This window comes from Papio anubis, chromosome 17, assembly GCF_008728515.1.
Source record: "Papio anubis isolate 15944 chromosome 17, Panubis1.0, whole genome shotgun sequence".
Classification (NCBI taxonomy): Eukaryota; Metazoa; Chordata; class Mammalia; order Primates; family Cercopithecidae; genus Papio; species Papio anubis.
In genome coordinates, this window is record NC_044992.1 from 21,880,305 (window position 1) to 21,906,885 (window position 26,581).

A 26,581-nucleotide genomic window follows, 5' to 3' on the forward strand; every position below is an offset into this window, starting at 1 on the left:
TTGACTCATCACTCTGGCATTTGAGACAATGCTTAGTACATGGCAAGCATTTGATAAATTAAGTGTATAAGAATGTTGGCTAGGCGCAGTGGCTCATGCCTGTAATCCAGCACATTGGGAGGCTGAGGCAGGTGAATCCGCGAGGTCAGAGATCCAGAGACCATCTTGGCTAACATGGTGAAACCCCTTCTCTACTAAAAATACAAAAAATAGGCTGAAGTGAGGTGGCCAGGCTGTAGTCCCAGCCCTTGGGAGTCTGAGGCAGGAGAATGGGTGAACCCAGGAGGCCCGAGGAGCTTGCCCAGTGAGCTGAGATAAGCACCTCTGCACTCCAGCCTGAAGCTGACATAAGCGAGACTCCGTCTCAAAAAAAAAAAAAAAAAAAGGATATCGAGGCCCAGAAAGATGAAGTTACTCACCTAAGATTACACAGATAATAAATAACAAAGCTAAAATTTAAACCTAAGTTGCCTTGCTTCAGAGTCTAAGCTCTTTTTTTTTTTTTTGGGGGCGGTGTCTGGCTCTGTTACCCAGGGTGGAGTGCAGTGGCTGGATCTCAGCTCACTGCAAGCTCCGCCTCCCGAGTTCTACATGCATTCTCCTGCCTCAGCCTCCCGAGTAGCTGGGATTACAGGCGCCCGCCACCTCGCCCGGCTAGTTTTTTGTATTTTTTTAGTAGAGGCGGGGTTTCATCGTGTTCGCCAGGATGGTCTCGATCTCCTGACCTCGTGATCCGCCCGTCTCGGCCTCCCAAAGTGCTGGGATTACAGGCTTGAGCCACCGCGCCTGGCCCAAGTCTAAGCTCTTAAGCCTGAGAGATGGGCTCCATTACTGAGTAGGGCTCAGTATACTGGTACAGAGGTGCAGTGAACTGGCAGGTTCCTCCACCTTTTCTTTTTTTGTTGTTTTTTTTAAGAGATGGAGTCTTGCTATGTTGTCCAGGCTGGACTCAAACTCCTGGGCTCAAGCAATTCTCTCACCTCAGCCTCCTGAGTAGCTGGCACTACAGGCATGTGCAACTGCGCCCTGCCAGCCCCCTCCACCTTCTGCCTGTGATGGAGCCAGATGTTCCAGGGCTGGGGTTTGACCTCAGCATCTTAGCCAATCAGGCATGTACAAGCACAAGGCGGGAGTGGTGGCGCAAGGCCAGTGTGCTGTGTGCTGTTGCCCTCCAGTGGCTAGGGTGGGGAAGAACAGGCTAAAAGCTGCCTTGAAGCTGAAGAGGGATAGGGGACGTGGTTGGTTCTTGGTTCTCTCCTCACAGAAGACACAATGCAGGGGTGGGCATTAAGAGATCTTTATTTTACCAGAAGGGACAGGCAGTGGGGCAGTGCAACATCCAAGCCCCAGACCAGACATGCAGCATCCACATGCAGGAAGAGCTACACAGGCTGGGGCAGGGCCAGGGTGGGGTGCTGGGACCACTGGACATTCACAGCACCCCTGCCAAGACGCTTGGGTCCTGGGCTCTTCTGCCTCCATTGGAGCAACGAGACAGAGTATTGGGTTGCTTCCCCATGGCTGGAACCCCATCACTCTGGCCAGGAAGAAAGATGGCACAAGGGCTCTGGGGTCTGGCCAGGTTACATCACTCTATTCTGTACAGGGTTGGCACAGCCTTGTCCACCAGAAGGGCCCAACACCCAGGACAGTGCAGCCCTAGCAGGAAGAAGGTCTACACACTTTTCTGTCCCCAACAGGGCTAGACCCTCATCTCAGAAAACTTAGCAGAGTTGGCACCAAGCCCCACCGCCCCAGCAGACACATGCCCATGAAGAGGCCTTCCCTGAGCACAAGCAGGGGCCTCCTAAGGCAGTAGGAAACTGAGGAAGCTGCTGCAGACAGGAGGCCTTGCCTCTGTGCCCGTGGGGTCAGGGAGAAAGGACAGGGTATGAGCGCCAGCTGGGGTCTTGGGCAGATGAGGGGAAAGACAGTGGTGCTAGGCCCTGCAGGTCATGGCTGCCCAGACCTAGAGGGGCAGCAGCGGGTGAGGCTGTGGGCTTCCTGGGGCAGGATTTAGGGCTGGGAAGACCAGTCCGGGAGAGAGGACAGTGACCGTCCTACATAGAACCCCTGCCCATGCTGAGCTCTGGCCACAGCCATAGGGAGGATGGGCAGATGCACAGAGAACTTCAAGGCACCAGGATTCTGAGGAGCAGCAGGGCCACCCCCCACAGGCAGAGAGTGATTGTAATAAACATCTTCAGCTTAAACTACATGATGTGCATAGGCGGAAAGAAAAAGAGATAAAGGAAAAGACACACAGGGAGATGAGACACAAACCTGATGAAAGTGGCAGTGAAAGTGGGGTAAAAGAGAGGAAGAGGAGGAGGTGGACAGAGACAGGAGGGACAGGAAGACAGCCAGAGATGGCCTGAACACGCAGCACTTCTGGTCCCTTCAAGATAAGGCACCAGAGTCAGTAACATTCCCGTTGTTCTGTGGGATTAAAACGGGTGCTGGAGGGAGGGCTGGGTGGCTGCTGAAGAGAGTGGGCCTGCAGGAGCCTCACACCTGCACACCGGTGGCCTTCTTGATCAGGGGTATCTGCAAGGATGGGACATGCCATGAGGCCTTGGCTCCAGGACCCAGGACCACTCTGCCTGGCCAGTCCAATAGGCTGCCCGGGCAACCCCACCGCAGCTAGGCAGGCACACACCTTAGACAGGTCCACGCCCGTGAGGGCATGCACAGAGGCAGGCAGCTCGGCCAGTAGTCGGTTCACTTCTGATGTGACCTTGCTGTTGTCTCCACTGAGGACCACAATCTCATCGACTTTGGTAAGTGGGGCAGCGATTTTGGCAGCGATCTAGGAGGTAAGAGTGGGAGGAGAGCCTGGTTGGCGCTGACTCCGTTCCCAGCCTGGTTCAGCATCTTTCCCTCCCTTCCTCAACTCACTCCAACCCCAAAGCAGCCTGGGCGGCCCTTAGTGAGCCATGGTAAGAGAGGCCCTGTAGGCCCTGTAGGCTTAGGTCTGTTGTAGGGTTCCTGCCCCCTGCTGAAGATGCTCCTCATTTAACCCTTCTAGCCACCTGTCCCTGTGTTACTCGCAAGGCCCAGAGAAGTTCTGGCACTTGCCCAGCTAGTCAAGCAAGGACACTTGGACCCTGGGACCCACTTAGGTGGAAGCCTCACCTGGGGCAGGGCCTCCAGCACCAAGGCCATCTTGGCTGCATCCCCGTATTTCTGGTAGGCTTCCGCCTTGAGCTTCATCCGCTCAGCCTCCGCCTTGCCCATCGCCTCGATGACTGCTGCTTCCGCCTCCCCGATTTTGCGGATCTTCTCAGCCTCTGCCTGTGCCAAGAGGACCTGCTTCACCCTGGGGGAGCCCAGGCCAGGCAGGATCAGTGGGATGTACCAGGGTCCCCTCAAGCCTTGCCTGGGGGCCAGCAATCCTTCAAATACTCTGCCTTGGGGGCTGTCAGGGGTGGGAAACATTTGAATGGAGGGGGGTGGCCTCACCTTCTAGCTCTGGCCAGGGTAAGGCCACCAGCTCCTAGCTCTAAGTGGGAGGGGACAAACCAGGATGCTGTCTATGCCCAAGCACTACAGGCACTGGAGCCTCCTTTATCTATTTAGTCTTCCTAACAGCAGTCCCACAGGGTACATGGGGTTATCCTCACTTCACAGTGAGTAAGAAGACACAGTGGAGGAGAAGTGGCTTCCAAGCTGTGGTCAGGAGAGTACAGGGAGTGCACTGAAGGCAGAGGAGGCTGACTAAGCCCTGACCCTGGCACCTGGGCGGCTCTCACTTTTCACCCTCGGCAATCTGCTGGATACGGTGGGCCTCGGCCTCGGCGGGCCGACGCACTGTAGCGATGAGCTCCTTGTCCGTACGCAGGATCTCCTGTGCCTCCACGGCAATCTGTTTCTTGCGCTGCACAACCTCAATCTCAATCTCTTCCTGCCGGATCTTCTGCTGCTCACGGGCCCCCTGCAGCTCATAGGCCAACTGGGCCTCAGCTGTCTGTAGCAAGAGGGTGGTTGGCATATTCGAGTCTAGTCACCAAGTCCTGATCCCTGAGGCCCAACCCAGGATGCCCTCAGGCTGCTCACCTTGATGTTAACCTCCTCACTGAAGGCTGACTTTTGCAGCTCGAAGGCTCGCTTAGAGTCAGCAATCTTGGTGTCTGCCATGAACTTTACATCCAGCATCTCCTTCTTACACTCAGCTTCCTGGGGGCAAAACGGGCAGGTGAGTGAGTAGAGGTCCCGAGTCATCATGGTCCCATCACCCCTGAGCTTCCTGTCCTTGAACCCACGTACCCGGATGCCTGCGTCCCGTTCAGCCTCTGCCACGCCAATGTCAGCATCTCTCTGCACCACGGCAGTCTGCGTCTTGCCCAGGGAGCTCAGATAGTCCACTTTGTCATACACGTCCTGGGGAGGGAATGGGGTAACAGAGGCTCAAAGGAGCAGCCAGAGGCACAAAGATGCCCCTCTAGCGAAGCCACCATCTGCCAGAGGGACACCAGGAGATACAGCTTCCCATCACATCGTACCTTGATGGTGAAGCTGAGGATCTCAATGCCCATGCGGCCAACGTCAGGGGCTGCCACCTCCCGCACCAGCTTGGCAAACTGGTCCCGGTCCTGATAAATCTGCTCCACTGTCAGGGTACCTGGGGGCAGAGAGATCAGGGGCTGGCTCCCCAGGGACCCAGCCAGCTGGGGAAGGGAGGAGGTATGCATGTAGAGGTCGGGGTGCATGCAGGGTGCTGCAGTCTGAACTGGGTCTCCTGGGGTATCTTCTCAACAGCACTTAACACCGAGCCTCCTGCTGCACAGTCCAGGCTGGACAAGGAAAAGTGTCCCAAGCAGCACTAGGTTCCTGAGCAGACTGACAGCCCCCATCCCACCCCAGTGCCCTCTCCTTCACTCAAGTCACCTGAGGTTTTGAAATTAAATATTTGAGGAAGAACGTTTTAGCTTGAAACACCAGTGAAACAGGTCCCCTGCCCAGCCCTGCACCCCTTCCTGCCTTGGCTTAGGGGCCCCGTGAGGCTCCTCAAAGGCAGGACAGGGCCTCACCGAGGATGGAGCGCAGATGTCCCTCCAGGGTCTGTAGGACGACGTTTTTGATGTCCTGCACGTTCTTACCCAGAAACTGCTCACAAGCCACAGCCAGGAGCTCCTTCTCTGTCATAATCTTCACCTGCCAGTGATGACAGAGGCACTTCAGCCAGGCTGCAGTGAGGAAGACGGAGGCCCCAGACCCAGAGGTAGGCAGGATGATGGCTGTGCCTCCTCCCTTCCTTTTTTCAGACCTGGAGGCCCTAGGGGGCTGGAATCTGTCTGAGGCCTCTAGTGGGGAGATAGCAGCACAAGGGCTTCTCACATTGTGAAACTTCACCTGCACTGGCAGCCCCAGGCCCTGCCACGGCCTCTCATGGGCATTCGGGACTTGTCTCCCCACCCCTTCAGCCTACTGTCCCCTCACCAGCCAATTCCTCCCTTGCAGGCTTCCCACACGTGGGAGACCCTGAGGCTGAGGGGCAGAGAGTATGACAAGCAGAATGAGCAATAGGGACACAGACAGAGAAGGAAAGCGCCTGGACAGGGCATGAGAGGGTTGGCGGATGCAACCAAGGATGCCTCTCTTTCTTGAGGTACTCAGCCAACCCCTCGCCGAGGTCTACAGCATGGCTGAACCTCGCTGCCCTGTGATGCCAAGAGGTGGATCGGGGCTGGAAGCCCTCACCTAGGCCCCCAGCTGGGAATATGACACAGCTTCTGACTCCCAGAGTCCAGAGCTCCTCTGCCTCACATGCCTCTCCCTCTGGGCCCCACCCCTCCCACCCCATACCCAGGGAACAAGGAAGGCCTGGATTCTGGGGCTTGACATTTCCAACACCTGCAAAGAATGGGGGTGGGGTTAGTGAGCCAGGAGCCCTCAGCACTGGTTCTGTCCCTCGTGGGCCCGCTGAGGAGAGAAGGGGTGTCTGTTAGTCCTGCTGGGTGGCCAAAAGGGCCCGGTGAGCATGTTCCAGTGGCGACGACCCGACTGGCCCTCTCTTGCGGGACTTGCGGGGGCTGGGGCGCTGGAGAGAGACTGCCCCTGGCTGCCGTCCTCTCCTCCTCCCCCCGAACCCGAGTACAGGACCAGGCAGCTCAACGGACATGCGCAGGGCTGCTGAGTTACTATACCTGGGCGACACCCGTCACAGTTAAAGCTACCCCCTCGGCCGTCTCTACGTCCTCGCAGCGGGGCTGCAACGTCATAATCTCTAGGGAAATCCTGCCAAGAAACGCAAAACAGGGGCATGGGTCTGGGGGCGCAGGGCCTGGTGGTGTTGGGAAAGAGTCCAGTACCTCACTGCTCCGGCTGCGTCCTGGTGAGGAAGGTGGAGGAAGGACTCTCAATGGGGCTGAGATGGGAGTGTCTGAGAAGGAGGTGGGCAGGAGGGCAGGTGGGTGCAGGTGGCCCCAGGGGAAGGAGCAGAAGTGAGCTGTGTATGTGCACATACTCTCTGCTCAAGCCAGCCTGGCTGGTTGTGAGGAAAACGAAGTAGAAAGAAGTGGCTGTAGGTGGTTGGGGGCTGGTGGTTGGGGGAGAATTCAGGTGTAGCTGTGTGTATGTTCTAGGATAGCAAGTCAGTGCTGGTCCTCCCGGCTCTGCTGCGTAGGCCATCCATGGATGTCATCTGAGCCTCCCGCAGGGGCCTTGGCCCATTCCTTGATCTACCCAGCACTCCAGGGTGCCCCAGGAAGCTGCCCGGAAAGTTCTGTCTGATTGCCTGGCATCCTGGAGTATGCACACTGCTGGGCTAAGATGGAAGTGATTCTGTACCTGCCCCTTGCCAGAGAAGCCCTACCGGGTGGCTGCAGCCTTTTGACTTGAAACCCACATCTGGTATTAGGCCCAGGTGGGTCACATGGGGAATGCACACTGAGGTCACACTAGAGCTTCTTGGCCAAGGAGTGTTAACCCTGGAAAGAGTTGTTCTGGCCAGGCAATCTGATTCCTCCAGGGTCCACAGTCACCCGCCTTAAAAGGGATCTGGGCATGTGCAGGTGTTTCAAGTGCAGGTGTGGGTGTGGAGCGGGACAGAACTGCATCAAATGGGGTGTTGAGGGAGGCCTGGACCCTACCCCTTCCACACAAGGTACTCCAAGCCTCTCAGGCCTCTGTACTTCCCATGGCTACAAGGGCTAAGGAGATGGGGATGGTCCCCTTCCCCATTAGAGACGGCAGGATGGGTGAAGAAGGGAGTGGTGGTATAGTGTTTTTGCCTAAGTGGAGGCTGAAGGGCAATTTAATGCAGAGGGAAGGGGTGAGAAAGATGCAGTTCAGGCCTCTTCCAGCCTGGGAACCTGCTGGCACACAAACTCTGAGGGGGCGGGGGCTTTTTGTTGTTCACTCCTGCAGTCCACATGCCTCGAATTGAGAAGGTGCTCAGTAGAGAGCTGGTGAATGAAGCAATGAAGAGGGGAACCCACACATGACAGAGTAAGCATTTGGAGCTACTTAACACTTAAGCCCAAGAATAGATTTCACCAGCTATGGCTGCATGGTAATGAAGGCCTGGCATCCAGGGACACTCACTGGCAGACTTGGCAAAGCTTCCAGAATCCCTTGCTGTTTTCCCACTTGCAGTCCAATAGGCAAGGGCAAGGGACCTGGGGATCTACAGGGATCCATACTGGCACCCAGAGCAGTTGGAGGAGAGAAAAGAGGAGAGGGAGGAAGGCACGGTCTCAGGAGGGGAGTCCACTGGCTCCTGTCTGCCAGGCCCCGCAGGGCAGGAAGAGAGAAGGTTAGACATGGAGGAGGAAGCAGGTGGGTTATTACCTGTGCAACCCCTGTTACGAATAGTGGAACCCCCTCCGACGTCTCAATATTCTCACAGCGACACAGGATGGTCATAACCTCCAGAGACAGTCTGAGGAGCAGCCAGGGGATGGGGAGAGGTAGGGACAGGAAGGGGAGGAGGGGACACAGCAAACACACACAGTAGTTACCAGACAAGCACCGATGCCTGATGCCTGGGGACGGCGGTGGGGGGGCATGCTGTCAGTAATCCAACCCCCCAACTGCCAGCTCAGCTGAGGGCTGCAGGACAGCAGAGACCCCCCGTGCTGCTCCAAGGCCTCTGGGTCTCTTCTCTAGCCCCAAACCCTTCTAGTGAGGACCTGCTGGGCTGGGGAAGATGCCTGCTGCCACTCTGGGCCTGCAGCCTGAGGTCAGGAGGCTTGTGCACAGCGCACCTGGGTTGCCCGCCACCTCACTTTCCCAGGGATCCTGTCGCAATCTGGGAGACTGAGCCTTAGCCCCCTGTCTTCACACAGGTAAACCTGTGTTTCCAGAAATCGGGAGTAGGAGGCTATTCTGGGGACTCCTGAGCTTTAGCAAATGCTGAATCCACCAGGTCTGCACTTTCTATCACTAAGAAGGCAAGGCGAGGCCAGAAAAGCCCAAATGTTCTGATGTGGGGGTCAAGGAAGGCTGGGGGAGGAGAAAGTGTGTTCCTGCCAGAATATTCAGGGACAACTGAGAGATAAGGGAGACATTTAATTGGGAATTTCTAAAGTTTTCCAGGGGCAGAGAGAAGATTATTGGCAAAGAAAACAAGGTGCCTCGAAGCTCCCTGGGCCATGCTGGCTGGGCCTCCCTAAGCAGTGTGTGTGCAGGGTGGGTGTCTAGACAGAGTCCAGGCTGTGGACAGTGTGGAAGGTTTCCCTAAATCAGAGGAAGGAAGAGAGGACAGAGGCCGAGGGTGAAGGGGCAGAAGCAGGTGGAGGGGTGATAAGCAGCAGCAGTCAATGTGCAGCCCCCATCTCAGCCCTGGGAGGGGCCATCCCCACAGTGCCAGCCCTGGGGCTCTGGCCATGCAGATGTGCAAAGGTTGCCTTCGTTTGAGCCCTTAACACCAGCAGCCTTGGGCCTGAGAGGATTCTTGACCCGGCTCAGACAGGAACCCACCAAGCTCTCTTCTGGGGAAGGAGAGGGGGAAACAGGGGAGAGAGAGGGAGGGAGGAAGGGTAGTGGGGAGGGAAGAAGGGAGGCTGCAGCTCAGATGCCAAAGGTGGAAGAATTGCTCAGGTAAGAGAGAGCTGCCCACATCAGGGCCTCGGGATAGTATAGGATGTGGCAGCAAAGTGTAGCAGGAGGGGTCACTGAGCCTGGAAGAAGAATGGCTGACCCCAAGGGCATGTGACATATAGACAGTTGCGGAAAGGACCTCGAGAGGGAGGCTAAGTATCCAGGCTGAGTTAGAAGCCTCTACTCTGACCCGAGAGGCTCCTGCCAGCATAGGGAAATAAAGGCCCCAGCCTGTGGAGATGTCCCCCAAGCAGGCTAGGGACTGGGGAAGAGGCTGCCCCCGAAGAAAAGGGGATGAGGGAAGGACTACTGGCTCAGACTACCCAGCAAGTGAGACCAGAGGGAGGATGTGGAGCCTGGGTGTGAGGTCAGTGTCCTGGGAAGAGATACAAGGCCCTTCTCCTCTAACTTCCAAACTTGCTGTCAGAAAGGCTCGGCCCTTCTGTCCTGGCTCTGCCCCCTGGAGCAAGAAGGGAGAGCAGGGGACCAAGAATCCAGAGAACGGACTGCAGGGGAATTGGCCTAGCAGTGGCTGCCCATGCAGGGCAGGTGTCTGGACAAGATACTCTGTTGTGCTGGGAATGCACAGTGTGCGGGGTGGCGGTATGTCTGCAGAGGGCTCCCTACGGCTTCTGACAGGCCACTGGCCCACTCAGGTGCAGCCAGGATCCTCTTGAGTGGAGGCTGTGGCCACTATTGATTACTCTGACACTTTGAGCTTTGAACCAGAAGAGTCCCCCAGCATCGCTCACCTCCGGCCAGGTAAAGTGAGGGAGGTGGGAGAGTGGAGCGGTTACTGGGAACCAGTGAAGTTAATCCATTGTGCCATGCTTCCCAATTCCCCCTGACCCTAGCAGATGCCCTCAGACTCCCAGGAGCCTCAAGCACTAGTAGCTTGGTGCAGACGTGAGCTGCTGACAGGTGGGGGCTGGGGCAGAGGGAGTTTCCACTGGAATCTCCATTATTTCCCCTGTGGGGTGACCGACCCCCTTGCAACATGACAGCTCTGCTGCCCTTGTTGCCTGGGTCCTGGTTGGGAAGGGTCTGCTCCTCTCCTCCCTACCACCCCATCTCCCATAATCAGGAAGGGGGCGATTGTGAAAAGGTAGCTGGCATGCCTCATCTCTTGGGTGGGCAGTGAGGGTGCCAGGAGAGGCCAGGTCTGGCCCTGCCCTAGGCTCTGCAGGCAGCGGCAGGTAGAGCCGGATGGTGGGTCCTCTGGGGAGCTGAAATCTCACTTCCTCTAGTAAGTCCTTCCAGACTGATTTAGGAGGTCCAGACCTGTCTTGCTCAGCCCCAGCACTAATTCATTAGGTCCCCCTCCCTGTCTAAGTCTAACTCAGCACTGTCATAGAACCACTTTTGACTATATGTCCATTCTCTGCCACATAGTCCCTGACTGCAGTCCCCAGGGCCTGCATAGGTAAGGGTGTGCATGGGGTCTCTCCAGCCTTTCCTCCTTTCATATGCCCACTCCAAACTGGGTGTATAATAAAAGACTTCTTAAATAACTTTGAGTTGTAATCAGGAAATCAAGATTCTGCCTGGGATATGACCCTGAATTCTCTGGGACAGAAGTAATGCCACCTCCAGTGGAAAAAAGAACACCCACTAAGGAGGGGGTGCCCATGACAGACCTACCTGACGCGTGTCTCCCGCACCCCTGTGCAACCCCTCTCACATGCTTCTTAGGAGGCGCCCTCCCCACCCCTCCAACAGAATGGAATATGGAAACGGTGGATGCTCTAGCTGACCCTCAGGGTGAAGCAGAACAATGCTGGAAGCCCCTATCTCCCTGGCCCACTCCATGACAGGTCCTAGAGCCCCCAGGTGCTTACCTCTGAGTGTCGGAGATACACCACCAGGCCCAGGCCCAGCCGCCAAACACGTACTGTTTATAGTCGGAACCACAGCAACCCCCTGGGGAGCAAAAAAACCACCACAGGTCAGTCTGTTCTTGGGTCTGTCTACCCTCCAGCCCACTGAGCCACTTTTGTCCTTTATCTGCTCTGATACTTGACAACGCCTACTGTTGGGTGCCTAGTGCTGAGGTTACACATAAATGAGAGAGAAGTTCTCCCTGCCCTTATGGGACTTAAAATCTTGCTTGGTAGACAGGCAATTTACATAAAGAGAAGGATAGCCAATGAATAATTCAGAATGTAAGTGCTTCCAGAGAACAGAACAGAACAGGACAATGGGCAGAGGTGATCTGGAAAAGCTTTTTTTTTTTTTTTTTTTTTTTTCTGAGACGGAGTCTCGCGCTGTCGCCCATGCTGGAGTGCAGTGGCGCAATCTCAGCTCACTGCAAGCTCCGCCTCCCGGGTTCAAGCCACTCTCCTGCCTCAGTCTCCCAAGCAGCTGGGACTACAGGTGCCCGCCACCATGCCCGGCTAATTTTTTGTATTTTTAGTGAGACGGGGTTTCACTGTGTTAGGCAGGATGGTCTCAATCTCCTGACCTCATGATCCACCCGCTTCAGCCTCCCAAAGTGCTGGGATTACAGGCATGAGCCACTGCGCCTGGCCTCCATTTTTTTTTTTTCAGACAGAATGTCACTCTGTTGCCCAGGCTAGAGTGCAGTGGCGCAATCTCAGCTCACTGCAACCTCTGCCTCCTGGGTTCAAGTGGTTCTCCTGCCTCAGTCTTCTGAGTTGCTGGGATCACAGGTGCCCCCACACCACACCTGGCTAATTTTTGTATTTTTAGTAGAGACAGAGTTTCATCATGTTGGCCAGGCTGGTCTCAAACTCTTGGCCTCAGGCAATCTGCCCGCCTTGGCCTCCCAAAGTGCTGGCATTACAGGTGTGAGCCACCTCACCAGGCCAGCTTTTTTTTTTTCTTTTCTGGAGACGGAGTTTTGCTCTGTTGCCCAGGTTGGAGTGCAGTGGCATGATCCCGGCTCACTGCAACCTCTGCCTCCCAGGTTCAAGCAATTCTCCTGCCTCAGCCTCTCGAGTAGCTGGGATTATAGGCATGTGCCACCACACTCGTCTAATTTTTGTATTCTTAGTAGAGACAGGATTTCACCACGTTGGCCAGGCTGGTCTCGAACTGTTGACCTCGTGATCCACCTGCCTTGGCCTTCCAAAATGCTGGGATTACAGGCGTGAGCCACCGCGCCTGGTCCAGCTTCCATTTTTAATTAATTCAATCAATAAACAAGTATGCCCTGGAGTTCACCTGTTATCACGGTGGGTGTAGACAGAGAGGGAACGCAGACGGGGACAACACTGGGGGGCTGGGAGGGGAGGAAGAGTCTCCCAGCCAAGGTGAGGGGGTTTGCTCTCCTGCCTGGCAGACACATCTCGGTGAGGCTGGTTCTCTACTTTCAGAACATTCAGAATGACTTTGTTCCCCACCCGTGGGAACGGGTGGGGAAGGCAAGGTCTCAAAACAAAGGCTAACTTGTGGTACCAACGGGAGAAGTGAAGACAAAGCAAAAAGGCCTAAAAAGGAACTGGTTCGGCCGGGCGCAGTGGCTCACGCCTGTAATCCCAGCACTTTGAGAGGCCGAGGTGGGCGGATCAAAAGGTCAGGAGATGGAGACCATCCTGGCTAACACGGTGAAACCCCGTCTCTACTAAAAATACAAAAGAAATTAGCTGGGCGTGGTGGCGGGTGCCTGTAGTCCCAGCTACTCAGGAGGCTGAGGCAGGAGAATGGCATGAACCCGGGAGGCGGAGCTTGCAGTGAGCTGAGATCGCCCCACTGCACTCCAGCCAGGGTGACAGAGCCACTCTCCATCTCAAAAAAAAAACAAAAAACAAAACAGGAAGTGGTTCTTGGAAACAGTGTGTCAACTATACAGAATATCTAATTCAGCCACAACCCAGATCCATGATCTAGACATGTTCTACATGTTCCCTATACAGAAATGAGAAAAATCAATTCCTAAGATTCTTGTAGTGAATTCTCTTGTTAATGTCAAAATTCCTCAGCAAGTTCAAGGAAACCTTCATAAAACTAGACAGGCAGTTAACTTGCAGTGCAAAAAAATGTACAGGAAACAAAATTCTAAGGAAATAAGTGATCTGGGAAAAACCAGAGAGTGTTATCATTTCTTTTTTTTTTTCTGAGACAGGGTCTCATTCTGTCGCCCAGGCCAGAGTACAGTGGTGCAATCACAGCTCGCTGCAGCCTCGACCTCTTAGGCTCAATTGATCCTCCCACCTTAGCTTCTCGAGTAGCTGGAACTGCAGGTGTGTGCCACTATGCCCAGCTAATTTTTGTATTTTTTGTGCAGACAAGGTTTCACCATGTTGCCCAGGCTGTTCTCCAATTCCTGGGCTCAACCGATCCACAGGCATTGGCCTCTCAAAGTGCTGGGATTACAGGCGTGAGCTGCCGCGCCTGGCCGAGCATTATCATTTCCATGTTCACAAATTTAGGTTTTCATGAAATCTTCAAAGAACCTCAAAAGGTTGTCTGACTCCCAAGGTCAAGGGTCTGGGGGAGTTTCATGCAGCTGGGTGTCTCTGGGGACTCACAGCAGGGAACAAGGCAAGAGGAGGGGCAGACAGCAGATCACACAGTGTCTTGTGTGTTAGGCCAAGAAGCTGTATGAGCAAGTGACAGGGAGCAAGGTTACCCTTGAGAAACACATAACACTTTGCACAAGGAGGAAGACACTGGGATCAGGGAGACTGGCCTCTTGCAGTAATCCAGGCAAGGCATGGTAGCTGATACTGGCAGACAACTTCTAGAGCAGTCTTATCCGTGACAACTTTCTGCAAGGGTAAGAATGTTCTATATCTTCTTCTGTGTTTATGCTGTGCAGTACAGCAGCCTCTAGCAACATGCAACTGTTGTGCACTTCAAATGAGGCTGGCGTGACTGGGGAACTGAATTTTTTATTTAATTAATTTAAATGGCCACCTGTGGCTCCTGTTCACATTGGACAGTGCAGCTCTAGAGTCTGGGTTTGGGTGGATGGTGAGGACAATAATAGAAACAGACACAATGGAGAGAACGGGAAACTGGGGACAAATTTCAGGTGGGTGGAGGCAAAGAAATAAAGACCTCCCAGTGGGCTTGAAAGGTTGGAGAGCTGGCATCTAATACTGCCTACCAGGCAGGTAACCCCGTTTTCTGGGTCTGCTGCCATGCATGAAGTTCCAGTAGCAGAGCCAGAGGTCCAGGGATCAAAGAGCAGCCCTACAGTGTGGGCAGGGAACAGTAAGAGGGGGTCCTGGGTCTCTGTCTGTCTGTTTCTCTGGGGTAGAACTACCTGCTTACAGGGCTGCTGTTCAAGGTAAGCCATTCCGGGCTTCTCTGACCTGGGAAGTGGGGTGGGGAGGCCTCTGAGGACAAGCACTCAATCTGAAACCTAAACCATCTCAGGATCAGGTGAAACTGGAAGGGGACCAAAAATCACAGCTTATTCTACATCTTCTGGCCTGGTGGGGGCTGGGGCATGGTTGCCTTGGGCTAGCTCCAGGGGACTTCTCAATGTGCAGTGGGAAGGTGGTAGTGGTGTCGGTAGGATGAGGGAGTGAGTGGGGTGGGGGATGGACAGGGTAGATGGCCACTCTTTGTTTTCCGTTTTGTTTTGTTTTGTTTTGTTTTTTTTTGAGACAGAGTCTTGCTCTGTCGCCCAGGTTGGAGAGAATTGGCACAATATTGGCTCAATGCAACCTCCGCCTCCCAGGTTCAAGAGATTCTCCTGCCTCAGCCTCCCAAGTAGCTGGGATTACAGGCAACCACTAACACGTCTGCCTAATTTTTAAATTTTTAGTAGAGATGGGGTTTCACCATGTTGGCCAGGCTGGTCTCAAACTCCTGACCTCAGGTGGTCTGCCTGCCTCAGGCTCCCAAAGTGCTGGGATTACAGGCATGAGCTACTGCACCGAGCCCACCCTTTACCTTTAACTTATTCTTTGGCTTGGGGAGCAGGCTGCCACAGCTCAATCTGGGCCTTGGCTAAGGGCAACATGGCCAGGTTCCCAAGGGTTGCAACAACAGGAAGCTGAAACTGCCCGATTGCCCGCCCCTACCAGCATCCTCCCCTGGAAGGCAACTTCCTGCCAGTTTCCCGATCACTCAGCCTGAGCACCCCTCCCAAGAGGCCAGTTAGGTGCCTTTTCCTTGACTTCTGTAACTCTTACTCATCTCAAGACCTGGAAGTTTCTCCTGACTGTACCTCACTCTTTTTTTTTGCTTTTTTTGAGACGGAGTCTGGCTCTGTCACCCAGGCTGGAGTGCAGTGGCCGGATCTCAGCTCACTGCAAGCTCCACCTCCCGGGTTCACGCCATTCTCCTGCCTCAGCCTCCCTAGAAGCTGGGACTACAGGCGCCCGCCACCACGCCCGGCTAATTTTTTTGTATTTTTAGTAGAGACGGGCTTTCACTGTGTTAGCCAGGATGGTCTCGATCTCCTGACCTCGTGATCCGCCCGTCTCGGCCTCCCAAAGTGCTGGGATTACAGGCTTGAGCCACCGCGCCCGGCTACCTCACTCTTTCTAATCCAACTTGCTTTCCCTTTCTACAATTAAGCTGAAGAACCACAAAATACTCCATGATAACCTCTGTTCCACTCTCTTAGCCCTTCTCCAGGACACAGCCCCACCACTCTGCCCTCTCAGGAGCATCCCCTGCCCTTCCTGGCCTTCCTCCACCTTTTTTTTTTTTTGAGACAGTATTGTACTCTGTCACCCAGGCTGAATGCAGTGGTGTAATCATAGCTCACTGCAGCCTTGAACTCACGGGCTCAAGCGATCCTCCAGCCTCAGCCTTCCATACACTGCCATGACTGTCTAATTAAAAAGAACTGTTTTTGTAGAGACAGGGTCTTGCTATGTTGCAGAAGCTGGTCTCAAACTCTGGGCCTTAAGTTATCCTCCCACCTCGGTCTCCTAAAGTGCTGGGATTACAGGTGTGAGCCACCATGTCCAGCCCACCTTCTTCCCACTAGTCAAGAAGTCCAGGCCGGGCGCGGTGGCTCACTCCTGTAATCCCAGCACTTTGGGAGGCTGAGGCGGGCGGATTGAGAGGTCAGGAGATCAAGACCATCCTGGCGAACACGGTGAAACCCCGCCTGTAGTCCCAGCTTCTAGGGAGGCTGAGGCAGGAGAATGGCGTGAACCCGGGAAGCAGCGGAGCTTGCAGTGAGCGGAGATCGCGTCACTGCACTCCAGCCTGGGCGACAGAGCAAAACTCCGTCTCAAAAAAAAGAAAAAAAGAAGTCCATATCCTGGCTGGGCATGATGGCACATGACTGTAATTCCAGCACTTTGGGAGGCTGAGGGGGGAGGATTGCTTGAACCCAGGAGTTTGAGACTAGTCTGGGCAACATAGGGAGACCCTGTCTCTACAAAAAATTAAAAATTAGCAGCCAGGCACGGTGGCTCACACCTGTAATCCCAGCACTTTGGGAGGCTGAGGTAGGCGGATCACTTTAGGCCACGAGTTTGAGAATAGCCTGGCCAACATGGTGAAACCCCGTCTCTACTAAAAATATAAAAATTAGCCGGGCATGGTGGCATGTGCCTGTAATCCCAGCTACTTGGGAGGCTGAGGGATGAGAATGGCTTGAACCTGGTAGATGGAGGTTGCAGTAAGCCGAAGTCACACCACTGCACTCTAGCCTGGGCAACAGAGGAAGACCTTGTTTTTTTTTTAAAAAAACACTGAGTGTAGTGGCATGCACTTACAGTCTCAATTACTTGGGAGGCTGAGGTGGGAGGATTGCTTGAGCCCGGGAGGTCGAGGCTGCAGTGAGCTGTGATCATGCTACTGCAATCTACTAGCCTGGGTGACAGAGCAAGACTGTGTCTCTAAAAAAAAAAAAAAAAGGCCCTATCGTACTAGGGAGTTTAGCCTTTCTTGAGCCACATACCCCTTTAGCAATCCAGCAATGCCTAAGGACCCCTCCTCAAGAATATTTATTATTTTTTTTTTATTTTTTATTTTTTTATTTTTTTTTGAGACGGAGTCTCGCTCTGTCGCCCAGGCTGGAGTGCAGTGGCCGGATCTCAGCTCACTGCAAGCTCCGCCTCCCCCTCCCGGGTTCACGCCATTCTCCTACCTCAGCCTCCCGAGTAGCTGGGACTACAGGCGCCCACCACCTCGCCCGGCTAGTTTTTTGTATTTTTTTAGTAGAGACGGGGTTTCACCGTGTTAGCCAGGATGGTCTCGATCTCCTTACCTCGTAATCTGCCCGTTTCGGCCTCCCAAAGTGCTGGGATTACAGGCTTGAGCCACCGCGCCCGGCCTCAAATGCTTTCTTTGCCTTGCTTCGGTGTGCACCTTATACAAGCTTTCCCCTTGGGCTCCAAACCACCCGCCGTCTGGCACTGCCTGATTCTTGAATCAAACTCCTAAAATTTTAAGTGCTTAGGTTTATCTTTTTTCTTTTTTTGAAATGGAATTTCGCTCTTTTCTCCCAGGCTGGAGTGCAATGGCGCGACCTTGGCTCACTGAAACCTTCGCCTCCTGGGTTTAAGCCATTCTCCTGCCTCAGCCTCCCAAGCAGCTGGGACTATAGGCGCCCGCCACCTCTCCCGGCTAGTTTTTTGTGTTTTTTAGTAGAGACGGGGTTTCACCGTGTTAGCCAGGATGGTCTCGATCTCCCGACCTCGTGATCTGCCCGTCTCGGCCTCCCAAAGTGCTGGGATTACAGGCTTGAGCCACCGCGCCCGGCCATATTTATTATTTATTTATGTTTTGAAACAGGGTCTCACTCCGTTGCCCAGGCTAGAGTGCACTGGTGTGATCTTGGCTCAATGCATCCTCTGCCTCCTGGGCTCAAGCGATCCTCCCACCTCAGCCTCCGGAGTAGCTGGGACCACAGGTATGTGCCACCACTCCTGGCTAATTTTTCTTTTTGGTGCAGACAGAGTTTTGCCATGTTGCCCAAGCTGGTCTCAAACTCCTGGCCTCAAGTGATCCATCTGCCTCAGCCTCTCAAATTGCTGGAATTACAGGAATTAGTCTGGCCAAGAATACTTATAAATTCATAAAATAAATACATAAGAAATTATATTAAAAGTTATCAAAATTTAAAACTAAATGTGCAATATAGTAATATGTCGTTCTTTATTAATACATTAAATATTAAGATCTAGTGGTAAATCTAATTACTAGCTTAATTTCAAAATGTAAATTATTTCCTTTTTTTTTTTTTTTTGAGACGCTTACAAGCGTGCGCCACCATGCCCGGCTAATTTTTGTATTTTTAACAGAAACAGGGTTTCACCATGTTAGCCAGAATGGTCTCAAACTCCTGACCTTAGCTGATCCTCCCGTTTCAGCCTCCCAAAGTGCTGGGATTACAGGCATGAGCCACTACACCCGGCCAACAGATTTTCAAGGTACCAGCAATAACTGTAGTGTAGTAGGAAAATTTCTGAGGCCGGGCGCGGTGGCTCAAGCCTGTAATCCCAGCACTTTGGGAGGCCGAGACGGGCGGATCACGAGGTCAGGAGATCGAGACCATCCTGGCTAACACGGTGAAACCCCGTCTCTACTAAAAATACAAAAAAACTAGCCGGGCGAGGTGGCGGGCGCCTGTAGTCCCAGCTACTCGGGAGGCTGAGGCAGGAGAATGGCATAAACCTGGGAGACAGAGCTTGCAGTGAGCTGAGATCCGGCCACTGTACTCCAGCCCGGGTGACAGAGCGAGACTCCGTCTCAAAAAAAAAAAAAAAAAAAAAAAAAAAAGAAAATTTCTGCTAATACTATCATGAATTGTTGCCAACATTCATAATCACAGGAAACACTAAATTTCAGTTAGGGTGAGTGAAAATAAAATTATGCTTTTCTCCCCTCTTATCCCCACCCTGACCCCATCCAAATGAAAATGATTCCCCTTTAAAATTTTCAAAAGTAGAGAGAAAAAAGTTTTATGTTACAAACTGAAGGAGGGAGGTTAGATAAGAAAGGATGGAAAAGATGACCATGAGATGTATTAGCATCCTCCTGAAACTGGGCTGGGTGAGATGCCTCTGGTCTTAGATGCAGGTCCAAGGCGCAAGGTAGACAGGTGGGGGCAGGGGTGGGAGCAGTTGCTCTGCTCTCTCAGGATTCCACACGCAAGAGGGAGTTGGATCTCAGCTTGGTCATCTCAAATCCCAAGGTATCATTGTGCCAGGCATTATCCGCCACCCCCAACCTTCTCTGCTTCCCTGACTCCACATTCTCAGTTCTCAGCATGACCTCCTCTTCCCACCCCTAAAATGGCTTTGAAGCTAACAGTGCATTGACTTCTGTTCTGAAGACCAGGTTCTCAGTAACTGGAAGGCACAGAGCAGCCCATCTCTGGGGCTCTTCTTGCCGCTCAGTCCCAAGACTTTCCACAAGGATGGAACTGTAGTTTTGTCTTCTCAGTCCAGAGTCTGGGCTTCCTGAAGGAAATTCCACAAGAAAAACAAAGTGCAGTGCAGATTCTGGTCTCTAAAAACCTTCTCTAAGGGTGTGGACTGGGAGACAGGTTCAGGTCATATAGAGGAGCAAGTCTGGCTTCAGCATTCTCTGGGAGTCTCCCTTCTGTCCCCAAGGCTATTTCTGGTCTTCAGGGGGGTAGGGTACTTATCTCCCACACACTGGGGATGTCCCAGTGGAGAGACTGATTTTGAGACCCAAAGTGAACTTGAAGCCATGTTTTGGAATGAAAATTCCCAGTGGATTTATCACACCTCTCCAAGGGTTGGCAGCTATAAGGCCTGGCTCAGGGCTTCTACCCCCTTCTACCTCTTCAGTAACCAGTTGTACCAAATCTGCACGCAGGCTGAAAAAAATCAGCACTGATAGTGGGAAGACAGACAAGAGAAATTCCTCCAGCTCCAGGTCTCCAAGCTGTCAGCCGCAACTCCTGAGAGTCAAGAGCTGCACAACCTGGTGGCTTGCAAGGTGTCAGCCGCTTCTTAAAGCACCCCAAATATAAAATCTCAATAGCGGCTCCTTTTCCCCAGTACCGCAGTCCCCATGCCCCACCTAGACAGAAATAATGGAACTTGCAGCATTTTGCAATCCCGAGCTGCACAGCCCAGAACCGGGTTTCCCAACCTGTAGAGGCCGCACCCGCGTCTCCTGGGCGGGCAGTGCCAGTAATCCCCAACAAGCCCCAGCGTGTTTGAAATTAATGGGTCTGACTGTGCCCAGAGAAAGGACCTCCATCTCAGGGCCCCTCCCCATACAGGCACCTGCCCTCCAGGGCTGGGCGACCCGCCCCCAATCCCGGGTTCTGGAATCCAGCCAAACCTCCGCGTTCCCCAAACCACTAGTTCCCTCCTTCCTGGAACCCCACAGCTTCAGTTCTGGACCCCCCACCACACGGTGGAGCGGCGGGGAGGCCCCGCCTAAGGAGGGGGAAGGGGAGGAGAAGCAAATAAACACAGGAAAACACGCAGCGGGAGGGGGAGCGCCCGAGGGTGCGCAGCAAGGAAAGCGTGAGTACAAGGGGATCTCTCTTGTCAGGGGCCTCAGGTGCGGCCCGGGGGCCAGAGCCCTGCGCCGCGCGGTGGACTCAGGCCCAGCTCTTCCCTGTGCACTCCCCAGCCCTGCAACCACCCCGAGCACCCTCCACAGCACCCACCTTCCTCGCCGCCCCCTCACCTGAAACCACCAGCGCCTCGTTGGGCCCCACCGTGTGGCAGTTGCCCATGGCGCCGGCGGCACTGAGGGCCCTCGGGACCGCACAGACCCGAAGAGCAGCAGCGGGTCCGCAGCGCCGGCCGCGCCCAGCCTATCCCGCCACCCCCAGCGGCCGGCCGCCCGCTCGCCCGCGCCCCTCTGTGGTCGCAGCCCCGCCGGAAGTGTGGCGGCGGAGGGCGGGGCCGGCGCGTTGAGGCAGGAGCGAGCGTAGCCTCGGCGGTCAACGCGCTTTTATTCCAAGGGGCTCCAGATACAGATCACCCCAGCCCTGCATCCGCCCGGAAGGCGTCCCCCTACTCCCATGGGGCACCTCGATACCAACTGCCCTGCCCTGACTCACTTCTCAGCACCCATCTTACGGCAGTCGGCCCTGGCCTCAGACCCCCGGGTTCAAATCTCAGGCCCTTCTCCTACTCACTGTGGGACCTTGGGCAAGTCCCTTAGCTCGGGAGCCTTATTCAACCTCATTAACATGGGGGTAATTTAACTACCTAGCTAGACCGTTACAAAGGGCTCAATTCACTAATTCTCAATGTTGGCAGTGCATCACATTGCAAACTCCCTGCCTCTGCTCCAGAGCTGATCAGAATCAATGAGGGTGGGGCCTGAAAATACTAAATCCAAATTTCCGAGAAGCACAGGGTCTAGCATATTACCCCTTATCTCTCCATCTGGGGTTACTGTCACTCTCAGGAAGAAATAATCACCCATTATTTCTTCAACCAGGAAAAGAGATGTCCAGGGCACAGCTTGGGGCCCCAGAAAGTAACCATGGAGGTCAAGATCATAAACCCATCAGTGTCCAGGGCATGGCCTGGCACACATCCGAGGTTTTCAAGGGCCATGAAGTGCCATGGAAAGCATCCTGGCCTGAGGGTTAGGAGAGCTGGGTCTCAGGCTCAACTTTAGCCTGAATTCGGTGAGTCATCTTAGACAAATCTGGTGAGCTCTGAGGGCTGGGGTAAGGTTGAGAAACTGTGGGCTCCTCAGGGTGGGTGGTGCTCAGAGAAGATGGGGCCCCTGAGTCCTCAGACTGGGAGTCTTCATCGGGTTCAGCATCCTCCCCAGGCCCAAGCCCTGCCAGCCTCTTGCTGGCCTCCCATAGCCGATGGGCTGCCCGGTCATCTCGGGCAGCTGGAGGCACCTCTTCCACATGGCAGTTGGCAAAATATCTCCCACTGAGGGGCTCGATGCCCTCTTGTAGAGCACAATACAGGGGTGTCTGGGCACCCCCTCTTGGTGCCCGGAGCACCAGCCAAGCCAATGGGCGCAAAAGTGGGCGCAGCCATCCAGGAACATGGCGCAGGAACAGCTCCGAGTTCACAGGCCCTGTAGGCAGGAAGAAAGAAAGGAGTTGGGCTAGGCGCAGTGGTGTGCATTTATAGTCACAGCTACTCCGGAGGTGGAGCAGGAGGATCGCTTGAGCCCAGGAGTTTGAGACCAGCCTGGGCAACATAGTGAAGCTCTGTCTCTTTAAAAAAAAAAAAAAAAAAAAGAACAGAGCTAGAAGAATAGGGACAGAATCTGGTTTCAAGGGAACCAGGATAGTATTTACCAGGCATTCAGGACTTCTGCGAGGTGACTTCACTCATTTCCTGCATGAAGCCTCTTCCCTTCCATCCAAACTGCTTGTTCACCTCACATCCCAGATTTTGTTCATGCTGTGTCCCATGCCTGAAACAATTCTCAGTCTCTCTCCATCTTTTCTTCTAGCTCAAGTCCTGTTCCTTGTTTAACCAACATTTATTAAGTACTTGCAGTACACCAGCCACTATTTTGGACATTAGGGATATGGAGTGTAATAGAGGCTTAATAAAGGCTAATTGTGATCATCGCTATTATAATTACTAATGAGCTTTAGGCAGTGACTATCTAAAATGCAGTATGGTAATATGAATACGGCAGATCTTGTTATCCTGGTATAACCTCTTGCATAAGACAAAGTGTGCCTCTGGATCCCCAATTATCTCACTCAGAGTAAAAGTCAGAATGCTTATAGTGAACCTCCCTCCAAACCCTACAGGACCCAGTGCCTCTCTGTGACCTCACCTCTTGCCACTCTCCCCCTTCACTCTGTTCCAGCCACATTAGCCTTTCTCAAGCACACCAGGCCTTAGGGCCTCTGCACTTACTTTTTTCTGTTTTGGAGACAGAGTCTCGCTCTGTCACCCAGGCTGGAGTACAGTGGCGAGATCTCAGCTTACTGCAACATCCACCTCCAGGTTCAGGCGATTCTCCTGCCTCAGCCTCCTGAATAGCTGGGACTACAGGTGCCAGACACCATGTCTAGCTAATTTTTGTATTTGTAGTAGAGACAGGGTTTTCTTTTTTCTTTTTTTTTCTTTTTTTGAGACGGAGTCTTGCTCTGTCCCCCAGGCTGGAGTGCAGTGGCGGTATCACAGCTCACTGCAACCTCCACTTCCTGGATTAAAGTGATTCTCCTGCCTCAGCCTCCTGAGTAGCTGGGATTACAGGCACACGCTACCACGCCTGGCTAATTTTTGTATTTTTAGTAGAGACATGGTTTCACCATGTTGGTCAGGCTGGTCTTGAACTCCTGACCTTGTGATCGCCTGCCTCAGCCTCCCAAAATGCTGGGATTACAGGCATGAGCCACCACACCTGGCCTAGAGATGTGGTTTCACCATATTGCCCAGGTTGGTCTCAAACTCCTGACCTCAAGTGATCTACCAGCCTCGGCCTCCCAAATTGCTGGGATTATAGGCATGAGCCACCGCTTCCGGCCCCTTTGCACTTATTATTTGCACTGTTCTCTCTTTTTCTGGGCATCTCCCCAGTGAGCCATGTATCTTTCAGGCTTCTGTTCAAATGTCACCTTTATAGATATGTCTTCCTTGACTGCCACACCATATTCCCATTCCATTTGCCCCTCGCCCTGTTTCCTCTTTCCTCAGAGAACTCTTATCACCACCCCTCATTGTATATATTTATTGGCTCTCTCCGTCTCCTTCAAACTAGAATGCAAACTCTGAGGGCAGGGTCTTTGTTTTGTTCACTGCTATATCCCCAGCACTGCAAATAATGCCTCATACAGAGTAGGTGCTCGGTAAATGCTTCTTAGATGAATGAAAAATTATTAGCTATCATCATCATCATTATCAGTTCAGTCAGTGCAGATGACTCCTGGGGGTGGGAATCCAGGTCTTATTCATGGCCATACACCCCCCAGGGCTCAGCACCCAGGCTTGTGCTGTGAGAGGAAGAACCTAAACCAGGAGAGCCTGGTTCCAAGATCAGCAAGGAACAGGTCTCTCCTTGGACTATGCTTCCTTCCTGCTCTGAGATTCTGTGACTCAATGAGGGATTGGGGGTGGGGAGGTGGTAGTGGTGTGAGGGGCACAGGATGGAGCATGGAAAGGAGAGGGGAATCGGAAGCCGAAGAACCAGACCTCACCTGGGTGCGCTGCATAGCAGGTAATGCCAGTGCCCTCAAGCTGGTTGGCAAGCTCCCGGGCAAACAGTACATTAGCCAGCTTAGTGTCAGCATATGCCCGCAGCTCCTGCCGCCAGCCCACCACTGGGCGGTCCAGGCGTTTGAAGTCGAGACGTCCCCGACAGTGGGCAGCTGAGGCTACCACCACCACGCGGCTAGGGGCACATGCCTTCAGGCAAGGCAGCAGCAGATGTGTCAGCAGAAAGGGACCGATGTGGTTCACCCGAAGCAGCAGGTTAAACGCCTCGCGGGTCCGGCCACAGGAACTGATCCCTGGGGCAGAGGCTAGATGTAAGTGGCTGCTCCAGAAGGAACTCTGCAGCCTTGGCATCCCTATCTATGAGATGGGAGTAGGGGGCATCCTTCCCATGTGTCCACTGGCCCCAGCAGGGCTTCCGCTGGAGGGGGCAGCTGCCCCTGGCCACCCGCCACCCCCCACCCCACAGGGACTGCTGCCCCTCACCGGCATTGTGGATGAGGATGTCCAACCGTGGCTCAGAGCTCAGGAAGGCAGTGGCAAAGGCCCGCACCGAGGCCAGATTGGCCAAGTCCAAGGCCATGAAGATGACCTCATTGTTCCCACTCTCCTGTGGAGCGGCAAGGGCTGGGCTTGTCACCAGGCATCTTTCTCCTCTTCCCTCTCTCCCCAGGAACCAAATTCTGAGAGTTCATCTCCTACTGTTTAATAAAATCTGCCCCTACGTCTTAGAGTTTACTAGATAAGTGTGTGGATTCAAATCCTGACTTTGCCTTTTACTAGAGTGTGACCTTGGGCAAGATACTTAATCTCTTTGGGCCTCAGTTCTCTCACTGCATAAAGGGAATAATAATAACAGTACCAATCTCACCCAGCTGTTGTGAGAATGAAAGGAGTTAACATGTGTAAAATACACTCCAGCAGCACTGGGTAGGTACTTGCTATTATTATCACCTCCTTTCCCCATTACCATTTACCCCCAAATCTGTAACAGACTTCTCACTGGTCTCCTCTCGCCCGCTCTTGCCCCTCCACTCCAAGCACCACGCAGCCACAAAGGGGTTCCTTCCAAAGGCTATTCTGACAGCCCGGAGCCTACTGAGGGCCGTTTATGGTCTCCAGTGGTCTGTGCTGCCCAATCTATAAAATCCAAGCTTCTCAATAGGCTCTAGAAGGTCCTCTAGCCCCCTCATTTGCCCATCTTCTTCATACTTTGTGCTTCAGCCTCATTAAATCTTTTTCTCAGTTTTTCAGATCAGTCCGGCTCTCTTGCTTACTGAGGGCCTTTGCTTATGCTGTGCCCTCTGCTGTTCCCTTCCCTACTAATCATTAACCCAACTTCTACTGATGCTTAAACGTCTCAGAACTGCAATTACGGCCTTCAGGAAGCCCCTCCCCCACTCGGCTCTGGTGCGCCTTCCTCGGGTGACCCCGGCGCTCCGTGCACTCCCTCTTCGCGCTCAGCCGCCCGCGCCGCACTCTCCTCCCTGGACCCGGATCCTCCGCAGCCCCTTTGCTGGCTTCTCTGTGTCCCGGCGGGTTCTCGGCTCACGGTCCCACGCGCCCCCGCTGCCTCTCACCTGGCGGAGGTCGAAGGCAGCCGCCTCCCCGCGCTCCCGGCTGCGGCAGGCCAGCACCACGCGCGCTCCCCGGCGCGCCAGCTCCAGCGCCGTCATCTTCCCGATGCCGCTGTTAGCGCCTGCGGACCGCAGGCGCGAGCCGAGCTGAGCTGAGCCTGGCGGGCTGCTGCTACCGCCGGCCCGGCCTCCCCTCCGCGCGCCCCGCCAGCTCGCACTCACCCGCCTCCGCACTCACCAGTGACCACGGCCGTGCGGCCCCGCAGGTTGCCGATGCCGCCGCACGGCGGGGCCTTCACCAGGTTGTAGTAGACAAGCACGTAAGCGCCCAGCAGCAACCCCGTGCCCAGCAGCAGCGCCTCCATGCCGGCCGCGCCTCCCGGCTCCCGCCCAGGCCCCGCGCCGGCCTGGATCGCCGCCAGGCGGCTGCCGATCCGCCCCGCACAGGCCTGGAACGGCGCCGGGGCGCGTCAGCCTCCGAAGGCGGAGGCTGGTAGGAGGCTGGGCAGGGGTGTGTGTGCGTGCGGGTGCTCGCCGGCCCTGCGAGCGCCCCCTAGGCGTGCGTCGGTGTCCTGGGGGCGTGTGCCTCCGTGGACACCTTTGAGGTGCGTGTGTGCACTTGGGCCCTGGGAGCGCCCCCTAGGTGTGTGCCTGTGTGAACACCTGGGTGTCAGTGTCCACGGACACCCTGGGAGTGCATGCTAGGTATGTGCATGCATCTACAACGCTTGTATGTGAATGACCTCCAGGTGTGTATGTGCCCATGGTCCCTAGGATCACCCTTCGGGTTGTGTGCGTGCCTCTCGATCCTGTGAGACCATGTAAGCACGTTGTAGGTGTTTGTGTGCATTCCGGCAGAGTCCCTCCAGGTTATGTGCCTGCATCTGTAGTCTCTGCCAATGCATGTGCTTGAATATCTCCATACGTTTACTCGAGGTG

The 26,581-nt window shown here is 54.3% G+C and overlaps 2 protein-coding genes across 6 annotated transcripts; both read right to left on the reverse strand.

The window, feature by feature from the left end:
- Positions 1–1,281: 1,281 nt before the first annotated feature.
- Positions 1,282–21,508, reverse strand: FLOT2 (flotillin 2). Of its 4 annotated transcripts, none has more exons than XM_003912502.4 (11): positions 20,596–21,508; positions 10,881–10,962; positions 6,147–6,237; positions 5,031–5,154; positions 4,503–4,621; positions 4,267–4,380; positions 4,057–4,176; positions 3,753–3,967; positions 3,136–3,319; positions 2,660–2,809; positions 1,282–2,547 (listed from the first exon to the last, which is right to left on the reverse strand). In XM_003912502.4, exons 1-11 carry the CDS (start codon positions 20,642–20,644, stop codon positions 2,509–2,511), a joined length of 1,287 nt encoding a protein of 428 aa, XP_003912551.1. In that variant the 5' UTR covers positions 20,645–21,508; the 3' UTR covers positions 1,282–2,508. The 4 variants fall into 4 exon arrangements, with proteins under 4 accessions (XP_003912551.1, XP_009188246.1, XP_009188249.1 ...); XM_009189982.3 differs by lacking the exon at positions 6,147–6,237 and adding an exon at positions 7,792–7,882 and having other exon boundaries at positions 20,596–20,794; XM_009189985.2 differs by lacking the exon at positions 6,147–6,237 and having other exon boundaries at positions 20,596–20,642.
- DHRS13 (dehydrogenase/reductase 13) lies at positions 20,850–26,161 on the reverse strand. Of its 2 annotated transcripts, none has more exons than XM_003912515.5 (5): positions 25,881–26,161; positions 25,646–25,764; positions 24,552–24,675; positions 24,050–24,361; positions 20,850–21,963 (listed from the first exon to the last, which is right to left on the reverse strand). In XM_003912515.5, exons 1-5 carry the CDS (start codon positions 26,005–26,007, stop codon positions 21,512–21,514), a joined length of 1,134 nt encoding a protein of 377 aa, XP_003912564.1. In that variant the 5' UTR covers positions 26,008–26,161; the 3' UTR covers positions 20,850–21,511. The 2 variants fall into 2 exon arrangements, with proteins under 2 accessions (XP_003912564.1, XP_021784565.1); XM_021928873.2 differs by having other exon boundaries at positions 25,865–25,974.
- Between the last annotated feature and the right edge of the window lie 420 nt (positions 26,162–26,581).